General features: G+C 35.5%; 2 protein-coding genes across 2 annotated transcripts; one reads left to right on the top strand and one right to left on the bottom strand.

The window, feature by feature from the left end:
• Positions 1 to 9,493: 9,493 nt before the first annotated feature.
• On the top strand, positions 9,494 to 21,855 carry LOC103578285 (ATP-sensitive inward rectifier potassium channel 12). Its single transcript, XM_014443639.1, has 6 exons — positions 9,494 to 9,700; positions 11,642 to 11,880; positions 11,955 to 12,228; positions 12,319 to 12,511; positions 12,578 to 12,799; positions 21,830 to 21,855. The coding sequence occupies exons 1-6, from the start codon at positions 9,494 to 9,496 to the stop codon at positions 21,853 to 21,855; spliced, it is 1,161 nt and encodes a 386-aa protein (XP_014299125.1).
• Positions 21,856 to 22,377: 522 nt separating this feature from the next.
• LOC128667331 (uncharacterized) lies at positions 22,378 to 23,604 on the bottom strand. The gene is made up of 2 exons (XM_053736989.1): positions 22,968 to 23,604; positions 22,378 to 22,892 (listed from the first exon to the last, which is right to left on the bottom strand). The coding sequence occupies exons 1-2, from the start codon at positions 23,602 to 23,604 to the stop codon at positions 22,378 to 22,380; spliced, it is 1,152 nt and encodes a 383-aa protein (XP_053592964.1).
• Between the last annotated feature and the right edge of the window lie 217 nt (positions 23,605 to 23,821).

The following is a 23,821-nucleotide window of genomic DNA, read 5'->3' as shown; positions in this document are numbered from 1 at the left end:
TGGTAAGCCAGACAAAAATTGTTTATAAGCCTCTGTAGGTTGCAATGGAACCTCATACCTTGGCGCTGGAGCTGTCTGCGAATACGGTAACGAATTGGCGAACGTTACCATCTGGATCTTCGTTTTAATGTCTTTGGAAATGGCTCCCGAAGCTCGTAGTGTCAAAACTTCCCTTTCCGATAGCTCTTGGCGAGACATTCGCCTAGCAAGCAGTGATGATGGTGGAAATCTGGCATTTTCCGGCGGTGGACGTTGGTATGCACCATCGCGGATCTTGAGTCCTGGATTCGGACCGCAAGCAGAAGCTTGTTGAGCCAGTAATGGCAACACCGCTTTGTTGTTTGGCGTGATTCCGATGTCATACTCTACTTTGACTGGAGTAGAGGTTGTGGCTAAGGTCGTTGTGGTCTGACAACTGATATCGGTAACGGTCCGTTGCGTTTGCGAGTTGATCGCCTGGATTTTCTTGGCAAGTTCTTCGGGGCTTGGCAATTTAATATTTGCAATCATCTCCTGGCTTCGCTGGACTTGCTCATTTAGTTGTTGAAGTTGAGCCGTGAGGTGAGCAGTAGCACCTGATCCTTGAGCAGTTGATGACGATTTTAAAGAATCAAGTTGTTCTTTCAGCTCCGCGACTTGATCAGTGTTGGTCTGGATGACAATTTGAAGGTCCTCTAATTTTTCATCGATGCGTTCCATCCACTGGATGTCGAATCTTGATGTCCCAGATGATAGTGACGTGACTGCCGGACGGTGACTTATGGCACGGTCAATACGAGCATGTAACTTACTAAATTCATCTTTCATGAATTTAGTCATCGTCTCGAACATTGCTGATGTGGGCGCGGCTGATGGACTTGACACGTAGAGTGCGGATGATGGACGACCAAAGTCGAGGCCAGTCGTAGTTTGCCATGGCGGCAACGCAAATTGGGGTCCAGTCGATGTTGCTGACCCAGTAGACCATGTTGGTGATGCTGCAACGGTGGTTGCAATTATCGGTGCCACCGGTGACGAAGTTGCTGTTGTCTTCTCAATAGCAGGGGGTAACTCAGCGGTGGATATTGATGCGGTGTTAAATATGGGTGATAATGAGTCAGATGATGGTATGACTGCATGACTTGATGATACTTCAGTATCAGACACTTCAGCCTCGGACTCATGAGATGAGGCTTCAGTATCTGATCCTGACTTTCCATGAATTTTAACTTTCATGATGAATGATCTGAAATATATTGAGAATAATCAGTTACATCTTCGAGACCGTCTAGGAATTTTTAAATCATTGTAATAGTATGTGCCAATATCGTTACCGGCATTATCTTGTAATTCAACTACTAAAGGACTTAAAATTTTAGAGACAATCGCGGGTCCCGAATATTTTGGTGCTAATTTAGCACTGTAACCGTCAACTTTTTTGCTTAATTTTTTATTTAGGTAATAAACTTGATCACCAATTTTTAAATCTATAGGAATGTCAGAAAATCTTTGTTCGTGTTGTTTTCGCGTGCGTTCCCTAGCTTTTAACATATTTTGCTCAACAAAATGTCTCAGTTCAACTGCACGGTCCATTCGGGCTTGCCAAACGGTAACGTCAGACACATCTAGATTTTCAAGAGGATCAGTGTCATTAATTAGTCGTGCGTCACGTCCGTGGTTTAGATAGAATGGAGAGACGCCTAAAGCAGTATGTACCGAGGTATTATACGCGAATTTTAAATCATCGATATGTTCATCCCAATCTTTTTGATTTTTGCTTGTGAACGCGACAATCATAGGTTTAATTGTACGATTGCAACGTTCAACAGGATTTGCGCAGGGGTGACCGATAGGAGTAGGTGTAAATTTGATATTAAATTGACTAATTAAATTAATTATATCTTTGTTGATGAATTCTTTGCCATTATCAGAAATAATTTGGCAAGGAGGACCCCAGTGATTAAATACAGACATCAGGTGATGTTTTATGATTTTTCCCGATTGTTGTTTCAGAGGAAAGATTTCAAGGTAGCGCGTATAAAGATCTTCAATAACCAGAGCATATTGGTTCCCCATAGTTGAACGGGTATATGGACCAATTGTGTCAATAGAGATAATAGACCAAGGCTGCGTTGGTGGTCTTGTTCCGATATATCCTTGCGGTTTTGTCTGATCACTTTTAGTCATTATACAAGTTTCACAAGCTGAAACGTAAGATGAGACGTCTTTGAACATTCCTGGCCAGTAAAAATGATCTCGTATCCGTTGATAAGTTTTGTCAATCCCAAGGTGACCTGATTGAGCTTCACAGTGTGCTTTCTCGATGGCTGGACGAATTTCTGATTCGGTTAGAACGACTTTCCAAGGATTTAATTCACCAAGTATTTCCTTGACAGCTAGTGGACGGTAAAAATACAACTTATCATCTTCATATTTCCACTCACGATAATTCTCTGGATATTTCTGAACAACTCGGACTTTCTCGTCATACCAAGCGGAATTTTGAGCAATTACATACAGTGAAGATGGATTAGAATCTGAAGCAGTTAAATCAGCAGTCTCTGGTTCTTCGTATCGACGCGAAAGTGCGTCTGGAGCTTCATTTTGTGTACCCCGATAATGAACAACTTCGATGTCATAAGCGGAAATGTCAATTGCCCACCTGGCCAATCTACCTGCAGGATCTTTTAGCGAGTGAAGCCATTTTAATGCGGAATGATCAGTGTAGACCGTGACTGGTAAACCTTCAATATAACCGCGTAGTGTCCGTAAGGACCACACAACAGCGAGACATTCCTTTTCTGTTGTAGTGTAATTCATTTCGGCTTTGTTTAACGGTCGACTTAAACAAATAATTAAATTTTCTCGATCGAGTTCTGGATCATACTGAGTTAAAACAGAACCTAACCCAGTGTTGCTAGCATCGGTATATAAACGATACGATAAGTCTGGACGTGGCAATGACAATGTTGCAGCTTTTAACAAAGCTTCTTTCGTTTCCTCGAAAGCTTTTTCTTCGACGTCTGTCCATTCCCAAGGAACTCGGGTACTTGTTAATTTGTTCAAAGGACCTTGAACTTGTGCGACATTTTTAAGATGCTTATGGTACCAGTTGACTAATCCATTGAATCTTCGCAGTTCCTTACGATTTGTAGGTAGTTTATAGTTTGCAATTGGCTCCAATCGAGCTGGATCTGGTTTCAAACCATCTTCATTAATGATAAAGCCCAGGAAATGAACTTCAGAGCATCCAAAATGGCTCTTTTCTTCATTCATTTTTATTCCAGCCTTACGGAATCCTTCGAAAACGGCTTGAAGAAGAATTTTGTGCTCTTGTAAGTCATCACTGATTATTATCCAGTCGTCGAGATATGCGAAAATTTTATTTTCTGCTTCAGTGTAAGAAAACTGGGTTTTTAATGACTCAATAATTTTTCGTCGTACTATATCGGAAACTTCTTGGTACGTGCTGGGTGCATTTGTGAGACCGAATGGCATCCGAATCCATTCAAATAATCCTCGTCCATCTACACAAAATGCTGTGTACTGACGGCTATTTGGCTCAACTAAAACATGATGGAAGGCATCACTGACATCAAGTACCGAAATTACTTTAGCACCTTGAAGACTTGATAAAATGCGGTGCATAATTGGTAGCGGATAAGCAGATTTTTTCGTGACTTTATTTAATGGCCGGTAATCGATGCACATGCGCCAAGTATTGTTCTTCTTGGGTACCATCACTGGCGAACATGCCCAAGCACTATTTGAAGGCTGAATATAACCCTTCGCGAGTAATTCGTCGACTTTATCATGCATCGCTTTCATTACTGGCGGACTTCGACGGTATGGTTTGGTACGTATTGGAGTATCATCTGTCAATTCGATACGGTGTTGAACTAAATGTGTTAAACCCAATTGGACTTGTTTATTTTTCTCAAATTCTCTTGCTAGGAAATTTTCAAGATCGACGCGTTCAGCTGACGATAGTACGTTTAATGATGCTTGATTTATGAACCCGGACCGAGAGAAAAATGTATGAGTGACATGACTGGTACTTAATTTCCAAGTACTCTCCTTGGAATTTACTTGGATATCTGCTAGTTGCCAGAAATCAAGACCAAGAATTACTGGAGTCGACAATTCAGATAAAACACTTAACCAAGTGATAATAGCATGACCATCGAGTTTAATTTTAAATGGAGCTCCACCACGAGTTTGCGTGGACTTGGAGTTAGCCATGGTTACTCCATGAGTGCTAGTGGGGTCAGGTGTGAGGTCTTGCAGTTGATATTCTTTGAGTTGTTCGTACGCAATCTCAGAAATATAACTGCGCTCACTCCCACTGTCCAGTAATGCTTCGAGCTCACATTTACCGATAAATATATTGGCAATCATGCGACTTACTGTTGACGGAGCTGTGAGGCTGTCTGAAGGGGTCAATGTGCTGAATTTATTATCATTACTGAGCATTGGCAGTAATGTACTCTGTTTATTGTTTGAATTCATTTGAACGGTGAATTTTGGAGAGTAGGCAATGTTTTCACTCGAATCAGATCGATACTCATCAATCTCTGAATCATATAAAGGACTATTATCCTCCCTTAGATCACAGAGAGGGGCATCGTCTGTCTCCGAGGTACTCTCAAGCTTTGTGACAGTTGGTTGTTGCAGTTCGTTTATTTCCAGGTCTAGTAGTAGATTTTTAATTGGGGATTTCGATCGATTTTTATTAATTTTATTTTGAGAATTACGCGACGGATTTATGGAATTTTTAATTTTGGATTTTAAAACTTTTATAGGATTTTTAATCTTTGACTTTTTAGTATTTCGAATTTGTTGAGAAGCTTCTGAACTGGTCTCCCAACTGGACTCTTCACTCACCAACTTGTCGGCAATTTGATCGAGGGGAGTTGAGAAATCAATTAAATCAGTATCGGGATTCTCATTACCAACCGATTTTGGAGTATCAGCAGCTATAGGATAATTTAAAAAGAATTTTCCACGACTGATGACGAATTCAGGAGCATCCGGATTTAATTTGAGCATATTTGATTTATCTTCAATATTGGCAATAGGCTTGTCCGAATTATTATTTGGTACAGGAGCCCTGGTAACGTGATTGGTGTCTACCAGGGCGCTTACGCGTTTTTTGGAATCGGAGGCCGTGGGCGGAGAGGTAATCCTGCTTTAATACGTAATTCGTCGGTTACTGGTCCACAGCAAACTTCGGCAACGTGACCAATTTTTCCGCAACGACCGCAGACAGGAGTTTTTGTTGCAATTTTATTCGATGATACTGGAATTGAATTAATAGGAGTTACGTTTCCCGAAGACATTTTTACCGTAGTTTGATCCAATTTCTCTAGAATAGTTTTCATCATAGACTCGAAATTATTTAATAAAGTAGAAGACTAAAAATCTACATTTTTACTAACTGGATTTGACTGTACTGAATTTTGAGTGTGTTTAGAATTATGAAAATTTTTATTATTGTTAAAATTATTATTTCTATTAAAATGATTGTTTCTATTCAAACTATTATTTCTACTGAGATTATTATTTGCGAAGTTATTATTGGGCGATACAGCAGAAGGCTGTAACGTCTCGATACTATTTACTTGACCTGTTTCTGTACTTTTTATAGAATTTAATTGGATGCGAGTTTTAATTCTACTATTATTTTCTTTACGAGTTTTAAAGTGAGGATTCAGCGCATCAGCTGTTGACTGCCAGGCGCTGACCCGCGTATATAATTCCGCGTAAGTCATAATAGTCGTATCCGAAAATTTTTGTAAAAACTGAGAATTAAATCGCGAGGTTATAATTCGAATCTGCTTCATTTGCGGTAACGGATCTTCTAATTTTGCAAATTCGCTTTGCATCCGATTAATGAAGGCAACTCCTGTCTCGTCGCTGCTTTGTTTGGCCGAATATATCCCCTGCAGCACCGACTCGTCTGTTTGCTGAACCTGCCAAATCTTAAAAAATTCCTTGAAGGCCACCCAGCTGTGAAATAATCCTTCATTTTGGTAATACCACTCGAGTACGTCGCCGCGAAGGGTGTTAGTTATCACTGCATGGAAATTTTCAAAAGAAATATCGTTGCTGATCATCCGCTGCTCGATTATTTTTAGATATTTTTTGGCGTCAATGGGAGAAGATCGATCTTGAGACGGGAACGAAACATTCCAAGATTTCACGAGACGACTGAGATCATACAATCGCATGGAGTTAGATCCACTCATATTTGAATTCCCCGCTGGAACTGTATACGTATTGTGCCAGGTTGACGGCTGAGCGTGTGGGTATGCTTGTACTGATGAGGCTTGTTGGTATGTATTTGTAAGTACGGGTACATTATTGTTGCTAGATGGATGTATGTATGTGTACGAGAGTGTCGGCTGAGCATTCGTATGCATTGGAAGCGTATGAGCTGGTGGTGGGACCACTGAGTGCGCGTACGGTTCACGCGCAGGTAAGCCAGGCATGGTGAACTGTTGTCCGTTCGCTTGCGTTGCCGATACGGGTGCGTGTGGCTGTGAGATGACTTGGCGAGTAGAGAGGGGGTTTGCTGCCTGTGACGTCACAGTGGCAGCAGGGAACAGCTCTCTCGGTATCCACATGCTTGATGCGTCTGGTTGAAAAGATGGGGGTGGAAATTGAGTACCTGGGGGTCGCAAAACCGTGCTCGATATACGAAGCAAGTGCTGACGTTCTGCCCGCAAAGCTTCGATTTCTGTCTGGAGGCCCGAAACTACATTTTGTAATACGGCAACGGAGGTCGTATTTTGAGACTCTGAAATTGGCACAACCCCACTAACATTGTGGTTGTGGACGCTAACATTACCGCCCGAACTGGTCGTACAAACATTGTTATTATTAACAGATTGACTTTGGGTACAAAGGGTACTATTATGTATCTCATCGTTCTGCGTAAGATCTACTAGATCATCCATTGCGCTTGATGCGGTGGGAAAATGAATAAGATTGCCCGGATTATTAACCGAAGTGACTGGGAGAGATGATTGTGGAATCGGCGTTCTCGGTAGCGTCATTTTGGCGGGAAAACTGTCTCAGTAAAATTTTTCAAAATAATAGTTTATAAAAGTTTATTATTAATAAAATTTTCTTAATCCGAACTAATAATAATCTTGTCAGATTATCAATAGGTTTATTTAATCACGAGTTATTGTAATATGAAACTTTAAAACTGTCAAGATTAATTATTTATAACTTAATAATTTATTTAAGTTATTGAGACCCTTGATGACTAATAAAAATTTTATTTATAACTTGTTTTGGTTATTGAAATTTTCAATGACTCATAAGATTTTTATTTATTACTGCAAAGATTCTATTGATAATTTACTTAAGTGCTTAGTTTATTTGAGAACAATTTTGTCGAGCAAAAGATATTTTATTTTAAACCGGAAATGAATATAGTAATCTTTTGTGTCGTACAGAGAATAATAAAATTCTTCACTTAGAAAATATTTAAACCAAAGTTTTATTTTAATATTTTAAGTATTTATTTTTATTAGTTACTTTGGGTTGACTTTTGTGCGTAAGCAGAGGATAATAAACTGTGAAGAGTAAATACTAGTGTCTCGAGTTACAACACGTGTAGCTAGTATACGCTCAAGGTCAAAATATACGGAAATATTTATGGGAACGAAACCGGCACACAATATTACAATGATAAACAATTTTTAAAATAAATAATTTATAATAAATTGATAATAATTAAAATAAATAAGTTGGAAGAGCAATTAAATATTTTATAAAATTTTAATACAGGTGAATGAATGATGAATTATGAAATGTAATGGAATGATGAATGTAGAAAAATGAAATTATTAATACTGGTAAAATTTTTGAGATTATTACTGAAAATTGTATAAAATTTTTGCTGTAAAGCCGTGAGAAAAATCAATAAAATTTTCTGTTACCCGTTTGAATTACTGCAAAGTCCCTGTTCGAGCGCCAGTTGAGACAAACCGCTTTTCATTTCGCGATTTTTACCAGCAGCCACCAGAATTCGCGGGTTGAACCCTGGCTTAGGCTGGCCTCTAACAAATTTTATTTTATTTGGGACAGAGCAATGGGCTAGAGTTCTTGCAAAGCAAGGACCCGCACTTATTCAAACTCGGCAACGTATATAAAATTCTGTTAACTTACCTCACGGCTTATTATTTATAAATTATTCCTTATAATTAATTTATTTATCGTATATAACTTAGTCAATCAGTATTATGTCTTATTAAATAATTTTACCAGTGATTTAGGATATGACTAAAAGGTAGTAGATAGAATATGAAGTTATACAGAAAATATGCAAGTTTATTGCCAGTCATAATAATTCTCAATTACTTACAATAAATGTCGCTGAACAATACAATTTAGGTGGTCCGAACAATGGATGGCCACGTAGAAAGCGTTGGTTGTTAATATCAAAGAATACACTGATTTTATATTTTATAATTAATACGCTGATACTACAAATGTATCAGCGGTAACGTACTAATGAACTTAAATTAAATATGCCTTAGTCTCAAATAATAATAAGAATATATGATATATAATGAAATCGCAAGCTAAGTTGCCAGTTAGATGTAAAGTATAATAAGTAAATTAAATAATAAATGAATATAATGCAAGTAAATTGCCGGCTAATATTTAATTAAATTAGAATATTCGAATACGTCTAGACGCTAATAGATCCAAGATCGAAGTCTGAATTGTCTAACCGATAATTGAGGGTCTGGGACTTGCCGCTGAACTCTGTCCCCACTTCACCCTTACGGTCATGCGTCGATGTGAAAATTAGTCATGTGACCACGGCACTATGACTTGGGTAGTTTCAGACGACGAGAAGACGGGACAAATGGGAACCGCAAGGCTGAGGACGACGAAGACAATTCACATTGTCTCAATACATATATATGTATATATATATATATATATATATATATATATATATATATATATATATATATATATATATATATATATATATATATACGTCACTTCTGTATCTTGGCATGTTACGCCGTAACAATTTATAATATTTAATTTTTAGTATTGAATCATTAATTTATTCTTTTACTCGTAATTTTTAGTTTAGATTTCTTTTCAGAAATGATTTCTTCAATTCCCCACATTTCTCTTGAAGATGCTGCTATTCCTTCTAACATTCAGTTAAAGACAATTATTATGTACAGTCCTTATTTTGAGTCAAGACACTTAAGTCCTTTACTCGGGTGACAGAGACCTCGTCGTTATGGTAACGAGTATGAAATTGTAATCAGTATGAAGAATTGTTTTAAAATAACAAACAAAACTTGAGAACTTACAGTTGATTATATGAATTTTATTCAGCTTCAGTTGTAAAATAAAGGTGCTGTTGGTTGGAAGATCGTTCAGTTATTGCAAATCGATGGAGAACAAGGCAGAGATTCCACAATCAATTTTTATTTGATTAGTACCTCTAGGCTGACTGCGTGGATTGATAATGTTTGGATCATTGAGAGGTTCACACAGTAACTTTTTCGAAGAGACGAGCGAAGATGTTAAATCGCGGCTGAGGCTTAAACTCGACGGAACCGAGTGGACTGGACAATTTGACCGAGAAGCGAGTTTATATAGTCTGAAATCGAGGGGAATTGTCATAAATCATAGACCATGTCCTTGCTCTTGTACTAAAATAAAGATGCAAGCTGTACCAGCGTCTAGTTGTTATGGGTTTTCTAGTGACTTCTAACGTACTTTTCCTCTGGTGGTTCTATGCCGCACGTGCGGTAGCTAAGGTTGAATAAAGATTAAATCAAGCTGAGAAATGAAAATTTTAATATTTAAATTATCTTTTCTAATTCTTCAGTATTCGATTTATTCCTTTCATATACAATATTTTGAATGCGGATGCAAGTTATCCGAAGGATTATTCCGTTGAAAGTGTCAGAAATTATGCAATTTTAGCGTAAAAAGGTTCTGGAAGTGGTCACCTTGATGGGTTGAATATAGTCTTGTCCTTGGGGAAATACGTCGTCTCGGCTTGACCTCCAAGACAACGGATAGATGGTAACATCTGAAGGGTACTACTCGGCACCAGAGGTATTGGAGAATTAGTTCAGACCCTTACAAAGAGTACATAAAATGTTCAATTCTGAGAAGTAATATCGCGTTCACTGTCGTGAGAAAAGAGTTCTACGACGTTAGTGCAGCTACCTGTCGTAATTAGAAGTAAATAAGAATGAAGGAAGCTGAGAGAAAAATAATTAAGATCTAAATTATATCCTCTACTCATTCAGTATTCGTTAATTCATTTTATATAAAATATTTCTATTACGGATGCAAGTAGTCTGAAAGGTTCAGCACTCCTTTAGAAGGGTAAGAAGTTATGCAATTGTAGCATAAGAAGATTCTGGAAGCGGTTACCGTGGTTGGTTAAAATAAATAGCCTTGTCCTTGGTGACACGCGTCATCTCGGCTTGACCTTTAAGCCGACAGATGGAGGGTAATATCTAAGGAGTACCGCTCATCACCAGAGGTCTTATAGCTCATCAATCACTTAATTACGGGTCCCGGATGGGGATAGACAAATAAAGAAATTAGAGGATTAATACTGGTATGTTTTAATCTTACTCGTGAAATTAAGGCTTCTCTCTTGCTCCTCCCTCTTCGGCGTTAGAAAGAAAAGTGCTAGTGTGGCGTATGCACAAGCGAAAAGTAAATGTACATATTATATAGATATATTTGAATATGGTACTACTCTGTACGTATCAACTATTCAAATATATATATATATATATATATATATATATATATATATATATATATATGTATACATAAATAAAAAATGAAAATTATAAATTAAAAATTATATATAAATATAAGGTCAGATGAGCTGTCAAAATTGTTGATGTAAACAGGAACAGCTCAGCTAAATCTTGTATCCTGACAATTTATTATATTGAATAAACCAACTGTAAGTTTAATTAACTGTTTATTTATCTAGTGATAAAACATATCCATTCACCTGGTACATCCTATTTTCATACATTGACGTACTCGACACAAAATAGCGAAGTCCCCGCTACCCGAGTAAATGGCTTAAGTGCTTTGACTCAAAATTAAAGGACTAAATAACCTGTATTCGTCATCCAGGACGTTACATAATACTAATAATTTGATATAATAATACTTAGATGAAAGCTTATAGAAAAAAAAAAAATAAACTAATTTAAGAAAATAATGATCAAATAAAAATAGAATACAAGAAATGATCAAAAAAGGAAAACGATCTACTTAGGCTACACTAATAACCATAAAAAACATCAAGTCAAACAATCCCCCTTTCTCCCTCTCGATGTTTTTTTCACTGTTATTCTATTTATTAATATGTACTTCCAAATCGAGATTAAGATCACCAGAGCAATTTCATTTTTATTACACGTGCTGAGTTGTACGCGCTCTTTTGTTTTATGATGCTCTGAATTTCATTTTGTCTGAAATTTTGTGTGAAAATTATACATTATTTAAATGATTCAGCTTTAATTAGCTTTAACAAATTATCACGATTATGTTTTTTATTTAAACAGTTTTCATTTGTTTAAAATTAAATTTTGATACACAAATTATTGACTATATTTTTATTCAACAGGATATTTTTACAACTTTAGTGGATGCTCAATGGCGCTGGACGCTGCTCGTGTTTTCAATGAATTTCCTGCTGTCTTGGCTTGGTTTTGCTATCGTGTGGTGGTTGATTGGATACGTCCATGGTGATTTTAATGATTATCAGTCTCGTGATTTGAACAAAACTTTCATCCCATGTGTTGAAGATATTCATGGTTTTACGAGCTGTTTTTTATTTTCCGTTGAGACTCAACACACTATCGGGTTCATAATTATTACTCTATATCAATGTAACAATGTTGGTATGTTTTATTTCTTACTTTATATTATGCACTTAGGTATGGCTCGAAGCATACCACGGAAGAATGTCCGGAGGCTATTTTTATAATGTGTATCCAGTCAATGACTGGTGTTATTCTCCAAGCATTCATGGTAGGAATAGTGTTTGCGAAACTATCTCGACCTAAAAAGAGGACACAAACTCTACTCTTTTCTCGAAACGCAGTCATTTGTCAACGAGATGGACAGCCATGCTTAATGTTCCGAGTGGGAGATATGAGAAAAAGTCATATTATCGAAGCTCATATTCGTGCTCAATTAATAAATAAAAAGGTATTTGAGATATTGAGTATTGATGTTTCACGTTTGCCGTAAAATTATAATAGACATCTAATTTTTAAAAATATCTATGTAATCTAAAAGGTAACTAGAGAAGGAGAATCTCTTCCATTCTTTCAAACGGAACTCAGAGTAGGTGGTGACGGTGAAGAAGATAAAATATTTTTCATTTGGCCTACAACAATCGTTCACAAAATCAATCAACTTTCACCTCTCTATTATCTTTCAGCAAGTGATATGCTCAGGGAAAGATTCGAAATTATTGTAATGCTAGAAGGTTCATACCATTTGCATGAGTGCATCAATAACACATGATCTACTTGTTATTTTATATATTTTTTAGGGGTAATAGAATCAACTGGGATGACTACACAAGCAAGAAGCTCATATCTTCCATCAGAAATCTTGTGGGGTCACAGATTTGAACAAATTATTACATTTAGAAAAGAATCTGGTGAATATGAAGTAGACTACACGCTTTTTAACAATACATATGAAGTTGATACACCTCTGTGCTCTGCAGCCCAGTTAGATGAAGTTAAAAATATAGATCACGACAATGAAGGTACGTAGCGCTTGATTCTATCACATTATTTAATATATCTGCTTGAAAAAAATTTCTTATGCGAAAGTATCACAGTACGAATGCAATTTCTTGCATAGGTTGAAGGATAAATAATTTTAATTAAAGCTGAAGTGATGGAACTTCGAATTTTTTAAGTATTGTAATCAATTATAAGTTCTTATCCGTATAAATTAGGCTAATATTTTGAGAGGGTTGACTGCCCCCGTAGTGTGCTATTGAAGTGATTATTAAAAAAAAAGTTTTATTTTACAAAACTAACATTAATTTTTTAGGGATACCAAAGTTTGTCTTAAACAATACCCTCCTTTACGGCTCAACAACACATGAGCTCGATTTCTTGATACTAATATACCAACCTGAGGCTTAACACTCAAAGCTAGTCCTCTGACGACAACTTACGGTGGTACGAGCGTCGTTGGCTCGAGAAGAACTTCCTATGATGTGATATATGGATAGTTTCTTGTGATGTTCACGACGATACCTTGGCTCAGCTGACCAAGCTGCAGCGAATGATTTGCTTTTGTTTTGTCCAAATTATATACAAAAAAAAAGTGTTATCACCACATCGTAGGTTTTTTGCAGAATCGCTGTCATGTAATGTGGCAAGCTCATTAGTCTCCTTAAAATTCTACCTTTGAAAGGTAGAATTCTCAGAAGAAGTTTTTAATATATTCAACCTTCATAGTCCAGGAGCTTTAGAAAATCGGTGAGGAGGGCAGATTTGAAACGTTTTGTACAAACTATTATTTTGAATGAGAGAATCATTAAAACAGTGTCATGATGCGTTCCCGTAATACTTATTGATTAAATAAATATAATTAATTTAATTATTATTTGTAACAACATAATTTGAATCCGCTTGAGCGGAAATATAACTCATAAGCATTTTTAAAACGTCAACGCAGTCCATCCGTAGTCAAAGCAAAGTGTCTACGTAGATGAGAGTAGGACTGCCTTGAGGTTCCCATGAGGAACCTGAGATGCAACACTGTATTAATTTTATGATATATAATTTTGATATAAAATATGATATGAAATAACTTATACAGTGTAAAAAGAAAATCAGTTAGCTGAAGGACTCAGCCGAGACTAATGCTCAGCCGACTCCAAATCTATCTGCTTGCTTCGCACACTCCATTAATTATTTAGTTAATCTCTCAATGAATTTCAATTTAACTAGCCCTTCATGCTAGGGTGTCATTCGGCACCCCAATATTCCACCCGTATACACTAACGCAAAAAATTAAAGGAACAGAAAAATTTTATAAATTTTTTAGTAATTTTTGGAAGGCTGTAGCTTTGTAAAAAATAGTTGTATCGAGATTTTTAAAAAAGCATTTTATAGCTTAATATCTCTAGTTTCGGTGCATTTTTTTTAAAATTTCTTAAAAGGTCTGGTTACTATGCAAACATGAGAAATACCGCGCGACAAAAAATTTCTAAATTTTTATTTATTTTTCTGAAGAGCCCACGGACCGTGGAAAAATTTTAGCAACTAAACCAATGCATAGGTCATTTAGTAAATACATTCAGCTTCAATTTGGCTTTATTGTTAACCTCGTAAGACGATTTTTCGCAGAGATATCAGCCATCAAACAATAAATGATCCTTTTGGCTTTAATCATCGATATTTAGGGTACCAATAATCGCACAGTAAATCTGAGGGCAGCGTTGAAAACTTAAATAAAATTCCTACAAGACCTGTACATCATTTTTTGAAAAAAATTTTTTTTTATTTTTAGCATCCATTACAAGTAAGTACAAAAAAATGACTTTTTTTGGTTTTTCAGTAAATCAAACGCTACTCTGTAAATATCGATGAAAAGAATAATGATGCCAGGGACTTTTTTGACTTGATGTACCCCCAATAACCCCGTAAATTTTTTAATTGATTTATCGAACGAGAGAAAAAATTAAAAATTTCCAAAAAATGTCAAAAAAAAAGTTTCGTCTATAAAAAACAAGTTTCAATTTTTTTGTTTTCTTCGACTTTTTTTGGAAATTTTTAATTTTTTTTTTTCGTTCCTTCACATTCACTGAGCAACCAATGCAAAAACGAAAGAAAAGTGGAAAAAAATATAATTTTTTCATTTTGATTATGATTACACAATTAAAGGAACATATCTTGTTCCTTTAATTGTTTATCAAAACTTTGATCGATCACCCCCAAAAGACGGTTCGATAAATCAATTTGAAAATTTACAGGGTTATTAGGGGTACATCAAGCCAAAAAAAGTCTCTGGCAACATTAGTCTTTTCATCTATATTTACAGAGTAGCGGTTGATTTACTAAAAAACCAAAAACAGTCATTTTTTTGTACTTATTTGTAATGGATGCTAAAAATAAAAAAAATTTTTTTTTTTTTCGAATGATATAAGAGTTTTGTAGGAAATTTAATCAAGTTTTCAACGCTGCCCTCAGATTTACTGTGCGATTATTGGTACCCTAAATATCGATGATCATAGCCAAAAGGATCATTTATTGTTTGATGGCTGATATCTCTGCGAAAAATCGTCTTACGAGGTTAACAATAAAGCCAAATTGAAGCTGAATGTATTTACTAAATGACCTGTGCATTGGTTTAGTCGCTAAAATTTTTCCACGGTCCGTGGGCTTTTCAGAAAAATAAAAAAAAATTTAGAAATTTTCTGTCGCACGGTATTTCTTATGTTTGCGTAGTAACCAGACCTTTTAAAAAATTTTGATAAAAATGCACCGAAATTAGAGATATTAAGCTATAAAATGCTTTTTTTAAAATCTCGATACAACTATTTTTCACAAAGTTACAGCCTTCCAAAAATTACTAAAAAATTTATAAAATTTTTCTATTCCTTTATTTTTTTGCGTTAGTGTATTTGGGCACTCCTACCGGCTAAATAAATTAATCATCTTCACTGTAATATTAGGCGCTGTTTGTATCCAAATACATCCAAATATTTGATCTTGCTAGATGCAAGCATGCATAATTATATCTGCTCAGATCTAATCATATATAAACAGATATAGAGATGTATTAAAATTGATATCCAAATAGATATACATATATCCAAGCATATATAAATATATCTGCATCGAACTAACTATATATAAACATATATAAAAATTGATATCCATGCAGATATGCTTATATCCAAGCATTTACAAGTATATATAGTTACATGTGCTCAGATCCAACTATATATGAGCAGATATGAAGATTTATATCCAAGCAGGTGTACTTATGTCCAAGCATATGCAAGTACATATAGTTATATTTGCTCAGACCCAACTGTATGCATGTGGATGCAAAAATAATTCATATCCAAGCAGATATACGTATATCCAAGAATTTATGACTATATCCAAAAATGTGTGTATATATGTAGTCGTATTTGATCAGATCCAATAATATTTAAATACAGGTAAGGCTCCTGAATCGTCAAACTGTCAGGGTTCTACTGTGAATAAGACATTAAATACAAAGTTTTCTTTATCTAATTATACACGAATATCTGAGTAATATACGAAAATTAAAAACTTTTATCCAAGCAGATATAAATATTTCCGAAAATAAATTATTACACATTGGTAGTATTATATCTGTTTACATTTAACTATATAGATTAAGGTGAATAAAATATATTTAGTCCCATGTAATAGATAGAAGTTTACAAAATATTTATAATTTTTTTGATTATATGTAATTAAATGTAAAAGTAAATAATTGAATATTAAAGTATCAATGTTTGTAAAGTATTTATCTATTTTTTTTACTTAAATATCAAATGGCTTTTGATACATATGTTATACATCAGGTTCATTAAAAGTATTAAGAGGTAATAGCAATAAGATCCAAGATGTGAGTAGATAATGTTTTTAGAATGGTCTAAATTATAATATATTTATACATGTGTTACATACTGACATATTTCCAATATTAATTAAAATATTTTAAAATATTTAATTTTCTATTAATGTCTAGGTTTGGCCTCGTTAGAGTGACTATAGACCCTTGGTGTGCCGTGGTCGTCGATTATTTTACTAATTATTAATTTTAATTGTTTTTCGCGATTTTAAGTATTTTCGATGCCGGTTCCAACTCCATATAATTATTTTTTACAATAGCAGGTGAATGGTAGGAAAATCGGCAGGAAATTTGAGGGAAACCCGAACTGCTGTTGAGTGCTCAGGGTTATAGGACAGGGTAGAACAGCTGATAAGCGGTCGCCCCTGGGTGGTAATATTGTTATGGATAGGCGATGGTGTAGGTGAAAATATTAGGGGTGCCAATCGGCACTACAAAATAAGTTTGAATTAATTTAGAATTAATTGTAGTTTATTAATTATTTATGGAGAGGAGAGGTTCGAGGACCATGAGCTCTCTCGTAAGACTGACTATTTAGTCATTCTAAAAAATATAATAGAGCCAACAAAGTTAAAAAAATGTTGACGCTGCATCTCAGGTTCCCTGTGAGAGAATCGTCGTGACCCGGGTTTTATGCATCGTCATCTGTTTTGACTACCCGCGAGCCACGGCGACTCTCTTATCGTAACCGATTTCCGTTACATTACATCAAATTTATTAATTGAAAATAATTAATTTAATTTAATCAATAAAACATTACGGGAACGTAACACGTGCATTCATAAGAATGTAGTGAAACTTCTTTAGATATATGTGCTTAAATGTATATAGATTTCTTTAAAGATCGACACTTACTCAGATCTGCTTAGATACACTTATATATTCGTAGATATAGTGAGATCTGTTTGGATATATTTAGATATAGTGAGATTTCTTTGGATATTGTCAGATTTGTGTGGATCCGCTTGGATCGCGCCAAAATTTGGATCCAAGCATATCTAATTGTTTGGATCCAATCATATATGCTTGGATCTAAACATTTTTTATCAGGGATACTTTCGTTCAACTATTACCTAGTGCCCGAACACCAGCGGTTTCTACAGTTCGGCTCAACGAGATACGCGAACGCAAACGCACCATAGCAGTACTAAATAAAATTTAACTGCGAGAACGGCCGGAGCTCCGATACCTAGTGCTATTCAAACAGAAAACTCGCATGAATAAAAAAATTTTACAAAATAGTCATTTGCAGAATGATGATATTGTAAAGCTTATAATATTAAATTTCATATTTTCTGAGCATTTAACTTGCAATTAAAATATTATCAAACCTCTACAAGAATATTAATTACAATGATTATCAATTGTTTATAAAATTTAGTTTTCAATTGAACAATTTGTTACTTACACAGTTTCATTTCGATTTAAAATTTGTAGCACAGTTATTATGACTCTTCTTAAAATAAGAGTCGGGACGATCTGATGTCATGAAGAGTTTTGATTTTAAAGCTGTGTGTTTACGCTGTTGAGGAAAAAAAACTGTTTTTAATTTGTAGGAAATAGTCAAACAGTGTTTTTTCCAGTAACATATACATTTTTGCAATTTTTTATACTATTTCAAAAATCTACAAAATTTCAAAAAGTTTCAAATTTTTTCACCTCAGCATGTATTTGGAATCCTAATTTGAATGTACTATCATAAAAGCAATAAGTAAGGATCAAAACAAGTTAGATACTCACTGTAGAAATATTATCAGCATTATGAAGCCAAAAAGGAGGTGTGGGTTTTAGAACATTTAAGGAATTACAATATGTGTTATCCAATCAAAATGAAGAAAATAGTTGTTTTTCTATTTCTCTTCACCGACATTCTTCTAACTAATTAACCGATTTTGAAGTCTGGGCGGCATTCGACGCATTTATTTAGCCTTTAGCACTAAAACATAATTGGAATCAAGCAGTTTTGTGAGTTTGTGTTTATTGAAAAAAAACTCTTGTTCGAAATTCTTTCAAAAACGATATTTCTGAAGCAATGAATCTGATTCTGATTGTTGAGGCGACATTTAATGCGGCTTATAGAGCTTTAGAACTGATTAAATTTTGATATCATTCCATCGAGTATACTGAAAGGTATAGAAATATATATTTTTCAAACAATTTTTTGTGAAATAACTCGAAACGTTCTGTACTAAGTTCTGTACAGAATATTTCATTCGTTTGAACATTATGAAATAATAAAGTATGTACGTCCGTACACTTCAGGGCATCCGTTATTTCCCAAATCGTTGTTGTTTATGTTGCCGCCCCCTGAACTTTTAGTTTTTGCCCTAAAAAAAATTATCCAACCTGAACAAGCTCTTAGTTTTCAAATTAAACCGTGCTGAAATCATGTTACATTTCTCATTCAAATAATATGGGATTTTTTGGCTTTTTGCTTTTAATTTTTCATCTCTAAAGCAAATAAATCTACAATTAAGATCAAGAACAATTGTCATGGGAAATTTTCCTCTCTACAAAAAAGGTCTCTGATTTCTTTCGATAAAATTATTCTATCAAAAGTTATTCGCGATTAAAGTTGTGTTCATAGTTTTTAGCTGAATTTTTTTGTCATTTACTGCTAATTTGAATTGCACATATTGAACCAAAGTAAAACTCTACCGTATTGAAGTCAGCTGTAGCATGCCTACCTAGAAGATTACCGCTTCAATAAAATATCTACCATCTTCAAATCTCTACCAATGAAAATATCTACTTCGATATAATCACTACCAGATAAAAAAACTACGAAGTTTCATTTATGAATATAACTCTATTATTAAGGACTAATCAATTAATGGGTAATAATTTAATATTTTTCAAGCGTTTTGTAAGCATGTTAGAAAATAAAATCAACACGAATTTTTTTATTAGCTATTAGTAAACTATTTAGGAAAAAAAGTTATGAATCGTTTTAGTTTCTAAGTCCCAAATACTAATTACTCATCAATTCATTAGTCCTTAATAATAGAGTTATATTTCTAATCTCCCCAAATAATTCCCAATTAATTAAAAGTAAATTTATTGTCTGTGAAATATATATTCGTAAGTTGATGGTAGGGATTTCTAACGAAAGAGTTTATTCGTAAATGCATCTTGGTAGTGTTTTTTCTGGTAGTGATTACATCGTGGTAGATTTTTCCATTGGTAGAGATTTCAAGATGCTAGACATTTTATTGGAGCGGGAATTTTCTAGATAGGCATGTTGCGGCTAACTTCAATTGAGTAGAGTTTTATTTTTGGTAGAGTCGCTTATGACTGAGTCATATACCTGCCGATCCTTTTGTGGTCAAAATCAAAATGTGCAATTTAAATTTGCAATAACCGACAAATAATTTAGTTATAAACTATGAAGACGACTTTAATCGTGAAAAACTTTTGAAAGAATGATTCTATAGAAAAAATCAAAGAGACCTTTTTTATAGAGCAGAAAATTTCCTATTACGACTGTTCTTGATCTTAGTTGGAGATTTATTTGCTTCAAAGAAAAAATTTTTTTCGTAAATATCATAAAACATGGGAAATAATTAATAAACTTACTGAAACCACTAGTGTGAAGATATATATATATATATTGAGACAAATCGCTTTTCTTTACGCGATTTTTACCAGCAGCCACCAGAATTCGCGGGTTGAACCCTGGCTCAGGCTGGCCTCTAACAAATTTTTATTTTACTTGGACAGAGCAGTGGGCTGGGGTTCTTGCAAAACAAAGACCTGCACTTATTCAAACTCGACAACGTATATGAAAATTCATCAACTTACCTCACGGCTTATTATTTATAAATTATTTCTTATAATTACTTCAATTATCTTATGCAGCTTAATCAATAGGTATTGGATCTTATTACATAATTTTACTAGTATTTTAAAATATGAATAAAAGATAGTAGGTAGAAAGGAAAGTATGCAAGTTTATTGCCAGTTATAATAATTTCAATTACTTGCAATAAATGTTTTCGCAGAATACAATAGATGTGGTCTGAATAACAATGAATGGCCACGTGGAAAGCGTTGGTTATCGCACTGAATTTAGGCTTTATAATTAATACGCTGATACCACAAGTGTATCAGTGGTAACGTAATAATCAACTTAATAAATTAAATATATTTTATATTCAAATAATAATATATGATATATAATGGAATCGCAAGCAGAGTTGCCAGTATAATATAAAGTATAATACTAAAAATGAATAAGAATAAATTGATTTAATGCAAGTGAATCGCCGGTTAATAATTAATTCAAAATATTCAAATACGTCTAAACGCTACTAAATCCAAGATCGAAGTCTTTGACTCATGATTGAGGGTCTGGGACTTGCCTCTGAACTCTGTGCCCACTTCACCCTTACGGTCATGCGTCAACGTAAAAATTAGTCATGTGATCACGGCACTATGACTTGTGTAGTTTCAGACGACAAGAAGACGGGGAAAAATGGGAACCGCAAGGCTGAGGACGACGAAGACAATTCACATTGTCTCAATCCCCCCCACTAAGCCAAGATTACCCTTTTGACCGCTCGTCTAGGTTGTCTGAAAATATTGCGAGTAGATCGCCAGATATGCAAGTAAATTGCCAGATATGCAAGTAGATTGCCAGATATGCAAGTAGATTGCCAGTAATTCTTATACAATAGTTATATACAAAAAAAAAATATGTACATTAAATTATTTACAGTGTTGCGAATTAATCGCCAGTAGTGCAAGTCAATTGCCAGTGTTGATTTGAATTTTAAAGTGCGAGTCAATCGCCAGCTGTGCAAGTAGATTGCCAGTAAAAAATAATTTTGAAAGCGATCGCAAGCCGTTAGGAGTATTGTGACTTAAATTCCAAGTCCTGCCACTCTAATCTCAAGTCCACCTCGATCCTGGGACTTCGATCTGGATCCGGAAATCTTTACAACTTACGAACTAAAAGAAAATAAAATATAGAATTAAAAATATAATTTTAAATATTTGTTTTCCACAGCCTCTGGACTGTAAAGAAAGTATACTAATTTTTTTTTCTTTTCTGCTACCAACAGCTACAGGACTCGGAGCTGTGATTGAAAATTATTACAATTGGCAACAACAATAAAATGAATTAATGAGATGAGTATGAGATTATGTATATGTTTTTATTTAGACTTACAATCTAAATCGGTAACGTAAGGTAATTTATTCCAGTTTCTTGGTAGCGCGCAAGTGACTACGATGGAAGCGCTCAATGTCCTCCGAAGTGTACTTCGTTGACATCCAATCTTTGTACCCCGGGTATCTGCGATTACAAAATTTGCAGTGTGGGTCAAATAATTGGCTTGGAATGCCACAGCCTTTACAACGTCCCCGAATATAGTCCTTGTAATTTTTGTCGCGTGGACGAAAGCACGTTGCCGTCGTCACTTGGTCCTGATAGCATACATGGTACATGTCAGGTCGCCATGGTAATTGACATTCGGCAATTTTGTGGTCTCGTTGCCGACAATTTTGACACGCGTTGGAGATGAAGAACGACTGGGCTTGAGCCGTTACCGTCTGTGCCCATGATTCCCTCAATTCTGTATAACATATTCGAGGCTTGACAGTGACACAAATTTTCTCGATTGCCTTGCAGAAGGTTGTGTAATCCAGAAAGTGAACACCGTTATAGATCACAACTTATGGTGTTGGATCTGTTGCCGCTGCGATGGAGTTTCATGATGGAGCAGGTGGTAGGTCCGACAAAAATTGTTTGAAGGCCTCTGTAGGTTGCAATGGAACCTCATATCTTGGCGCTGGAGCTGTCTGTGAGTATTGTAACGAATTGAGGAACGTTACCATCTGGATCTTCGTTTTAATGTCTTTGGGGATGGCTCCCGAAGCTCGTAGTGTCGAAATTTCTTTTTCAGACAGCTCTTGGTGAGCCGTTCGCCTAGCTAGCAGTGATGATGGTGGAAATCTGGCATTTTCCGGCGGTGGACGTTGGTATGCGCCATCACGAATCTTGAGTCCTGGATTCGGACCGCAAGCGGAAGCTTGTTGAGCCAGTAATGGCAACACCGATTTGTTGTTTGGAGTAATACCGATGTCATGCTCTACTTTGACTGGAGTAGAGGTTGCAGTTGAGGTCGTTGTTGTCTGACAGCTGATTTCGGTGACGGTCAGTTGTGTTTTCAGATTGACCTCCTGGAATTTCTTAGCAAATTCTTCTGGGCTTGGCAATTTGATGTCTGCGATCAATTTTTAGCTTCGCTGGACTGGCTCAGTTAACTGATCAAGTCGTGCCGTAAGGTTTGTTGTAATACTTGACTCTGGTTGGGGAGTGACTAGAGGCATTTTCAGAGACTCTAATTGTGTTTTGAGTTCTGCGACTTGGTCAGTGTTGGTTTGAATGACGATTTGCAGGTCTTCTAGCTTCTCGTCGATGCGTTCCATCCACTGGATGTCGAATCTTGATGTCCCAGATGATAGTGACGTGGCCGCAGGACGGTGACTTATGGCACGGTCAATACAAGCATGTAACTTACTAAATTTATTTTTCATGAATTTAGTTAAAGTCTCGAACATTGCTGAAGTTGGTGTGGCTGTTGGACTTGACACGTAAAGTGCGGATGATGGATGACCAAAGTCAAGGCCAGTCGTAGTTTGCCATGGCGGCAACGCGAATTGGGGTCCAGTCGATGTCGCTGACCCAGTAGACCATGTTGGTGATGCTGCGACGGTTGTAGTAATTACAGGTGCAGCCGGTGACGAAGTTGGTGTTGTCTTCTCGGTAACAGGGGGTAATTCAGCGGTGGATGTTGATGCAGTGAGTGATAATGAATCAGATGATGGTATGACTGTATAAGTTTTTGATACTTCAGTATCAGACACCTCGGCCTCGGACTCATGAGATGAGGCTTCAGTATCTGATCCTGATTTTTCATGTATTTTGACTTTCATGATGAATGATCTGAAATATATTGAAAATAATCAGTAACGTCTTCGAGACCGTCTAGGAATTTTTAAATCATTGTAATAGTATGTGCCAATATCGTTACCGGCATTATCTTGTAATTCAACTACTAGAGGACTTAAAATTTTAGAGACAATCGCGAGTCCCGAATATTTTGGTGCTAATTTAGCTCTGTAACCGTCAACTTTTTTGCTTAGTTTTTTA

Source organism: Microplitis demolitor, chromosome 2 (assembly GCF_026212275.2).
Source record: "Microplitis demolitor isolate Queensland-Clemson2020A chromosome 2, iyMicDemo2.1a, whole genome shotgun sequence".
NCBI classification, from domain to species: Eukaryota; Metazoa; Arthropoda; class Insecta; order Hymenoptera; family Braconidae; genus Microplitis; species Microplitis demolitor.
The sequence above is the reverse complement of the archived record's forward strand: the minus strand, read 5'-3'. Positions and strand labels throughout refer to the sequence as shown.

Excerpts from the sequence above, each read along its gene's own strand:
- LOC103578285 (XM_014443639.1), top strand. The coding sequence starts at position 9,494 with ATGTTTGGATCATTGAGAGGTTCACACAGTAACTTTTTCGAAGAGACG. Across the intron at positions 9,701-11,641 it reads CTAAAATAAAGATGCAAGCT|GATATTTTTACAACTTTAGT; the intron begins GTACCAGCGTCT and ends TTTATTCAACAG. Across the intron at positions 12,800-21,829 it reads TATAGATCACGACAATGAAG|ACTTACAATCTAAATCGGTA; the intron begins GTACGTAGCGCT and ends GTTTTTATTTAG.
- LOC128667331 (XM_053736989.1), bottom strand. The coding sequence starts at position 23,604 with ATGAAAGTCAAAATACATGAAAAATCAGGATCAGATACTGAAGCCTCA. Across the intron at positions 22,893-22,967 it reads CACTCCCCAACCAGAGTCAA|ACATCAAATTGCCAAGCCCA; the intron begins GTATTACAACAA and ends AATTGATCGCAG.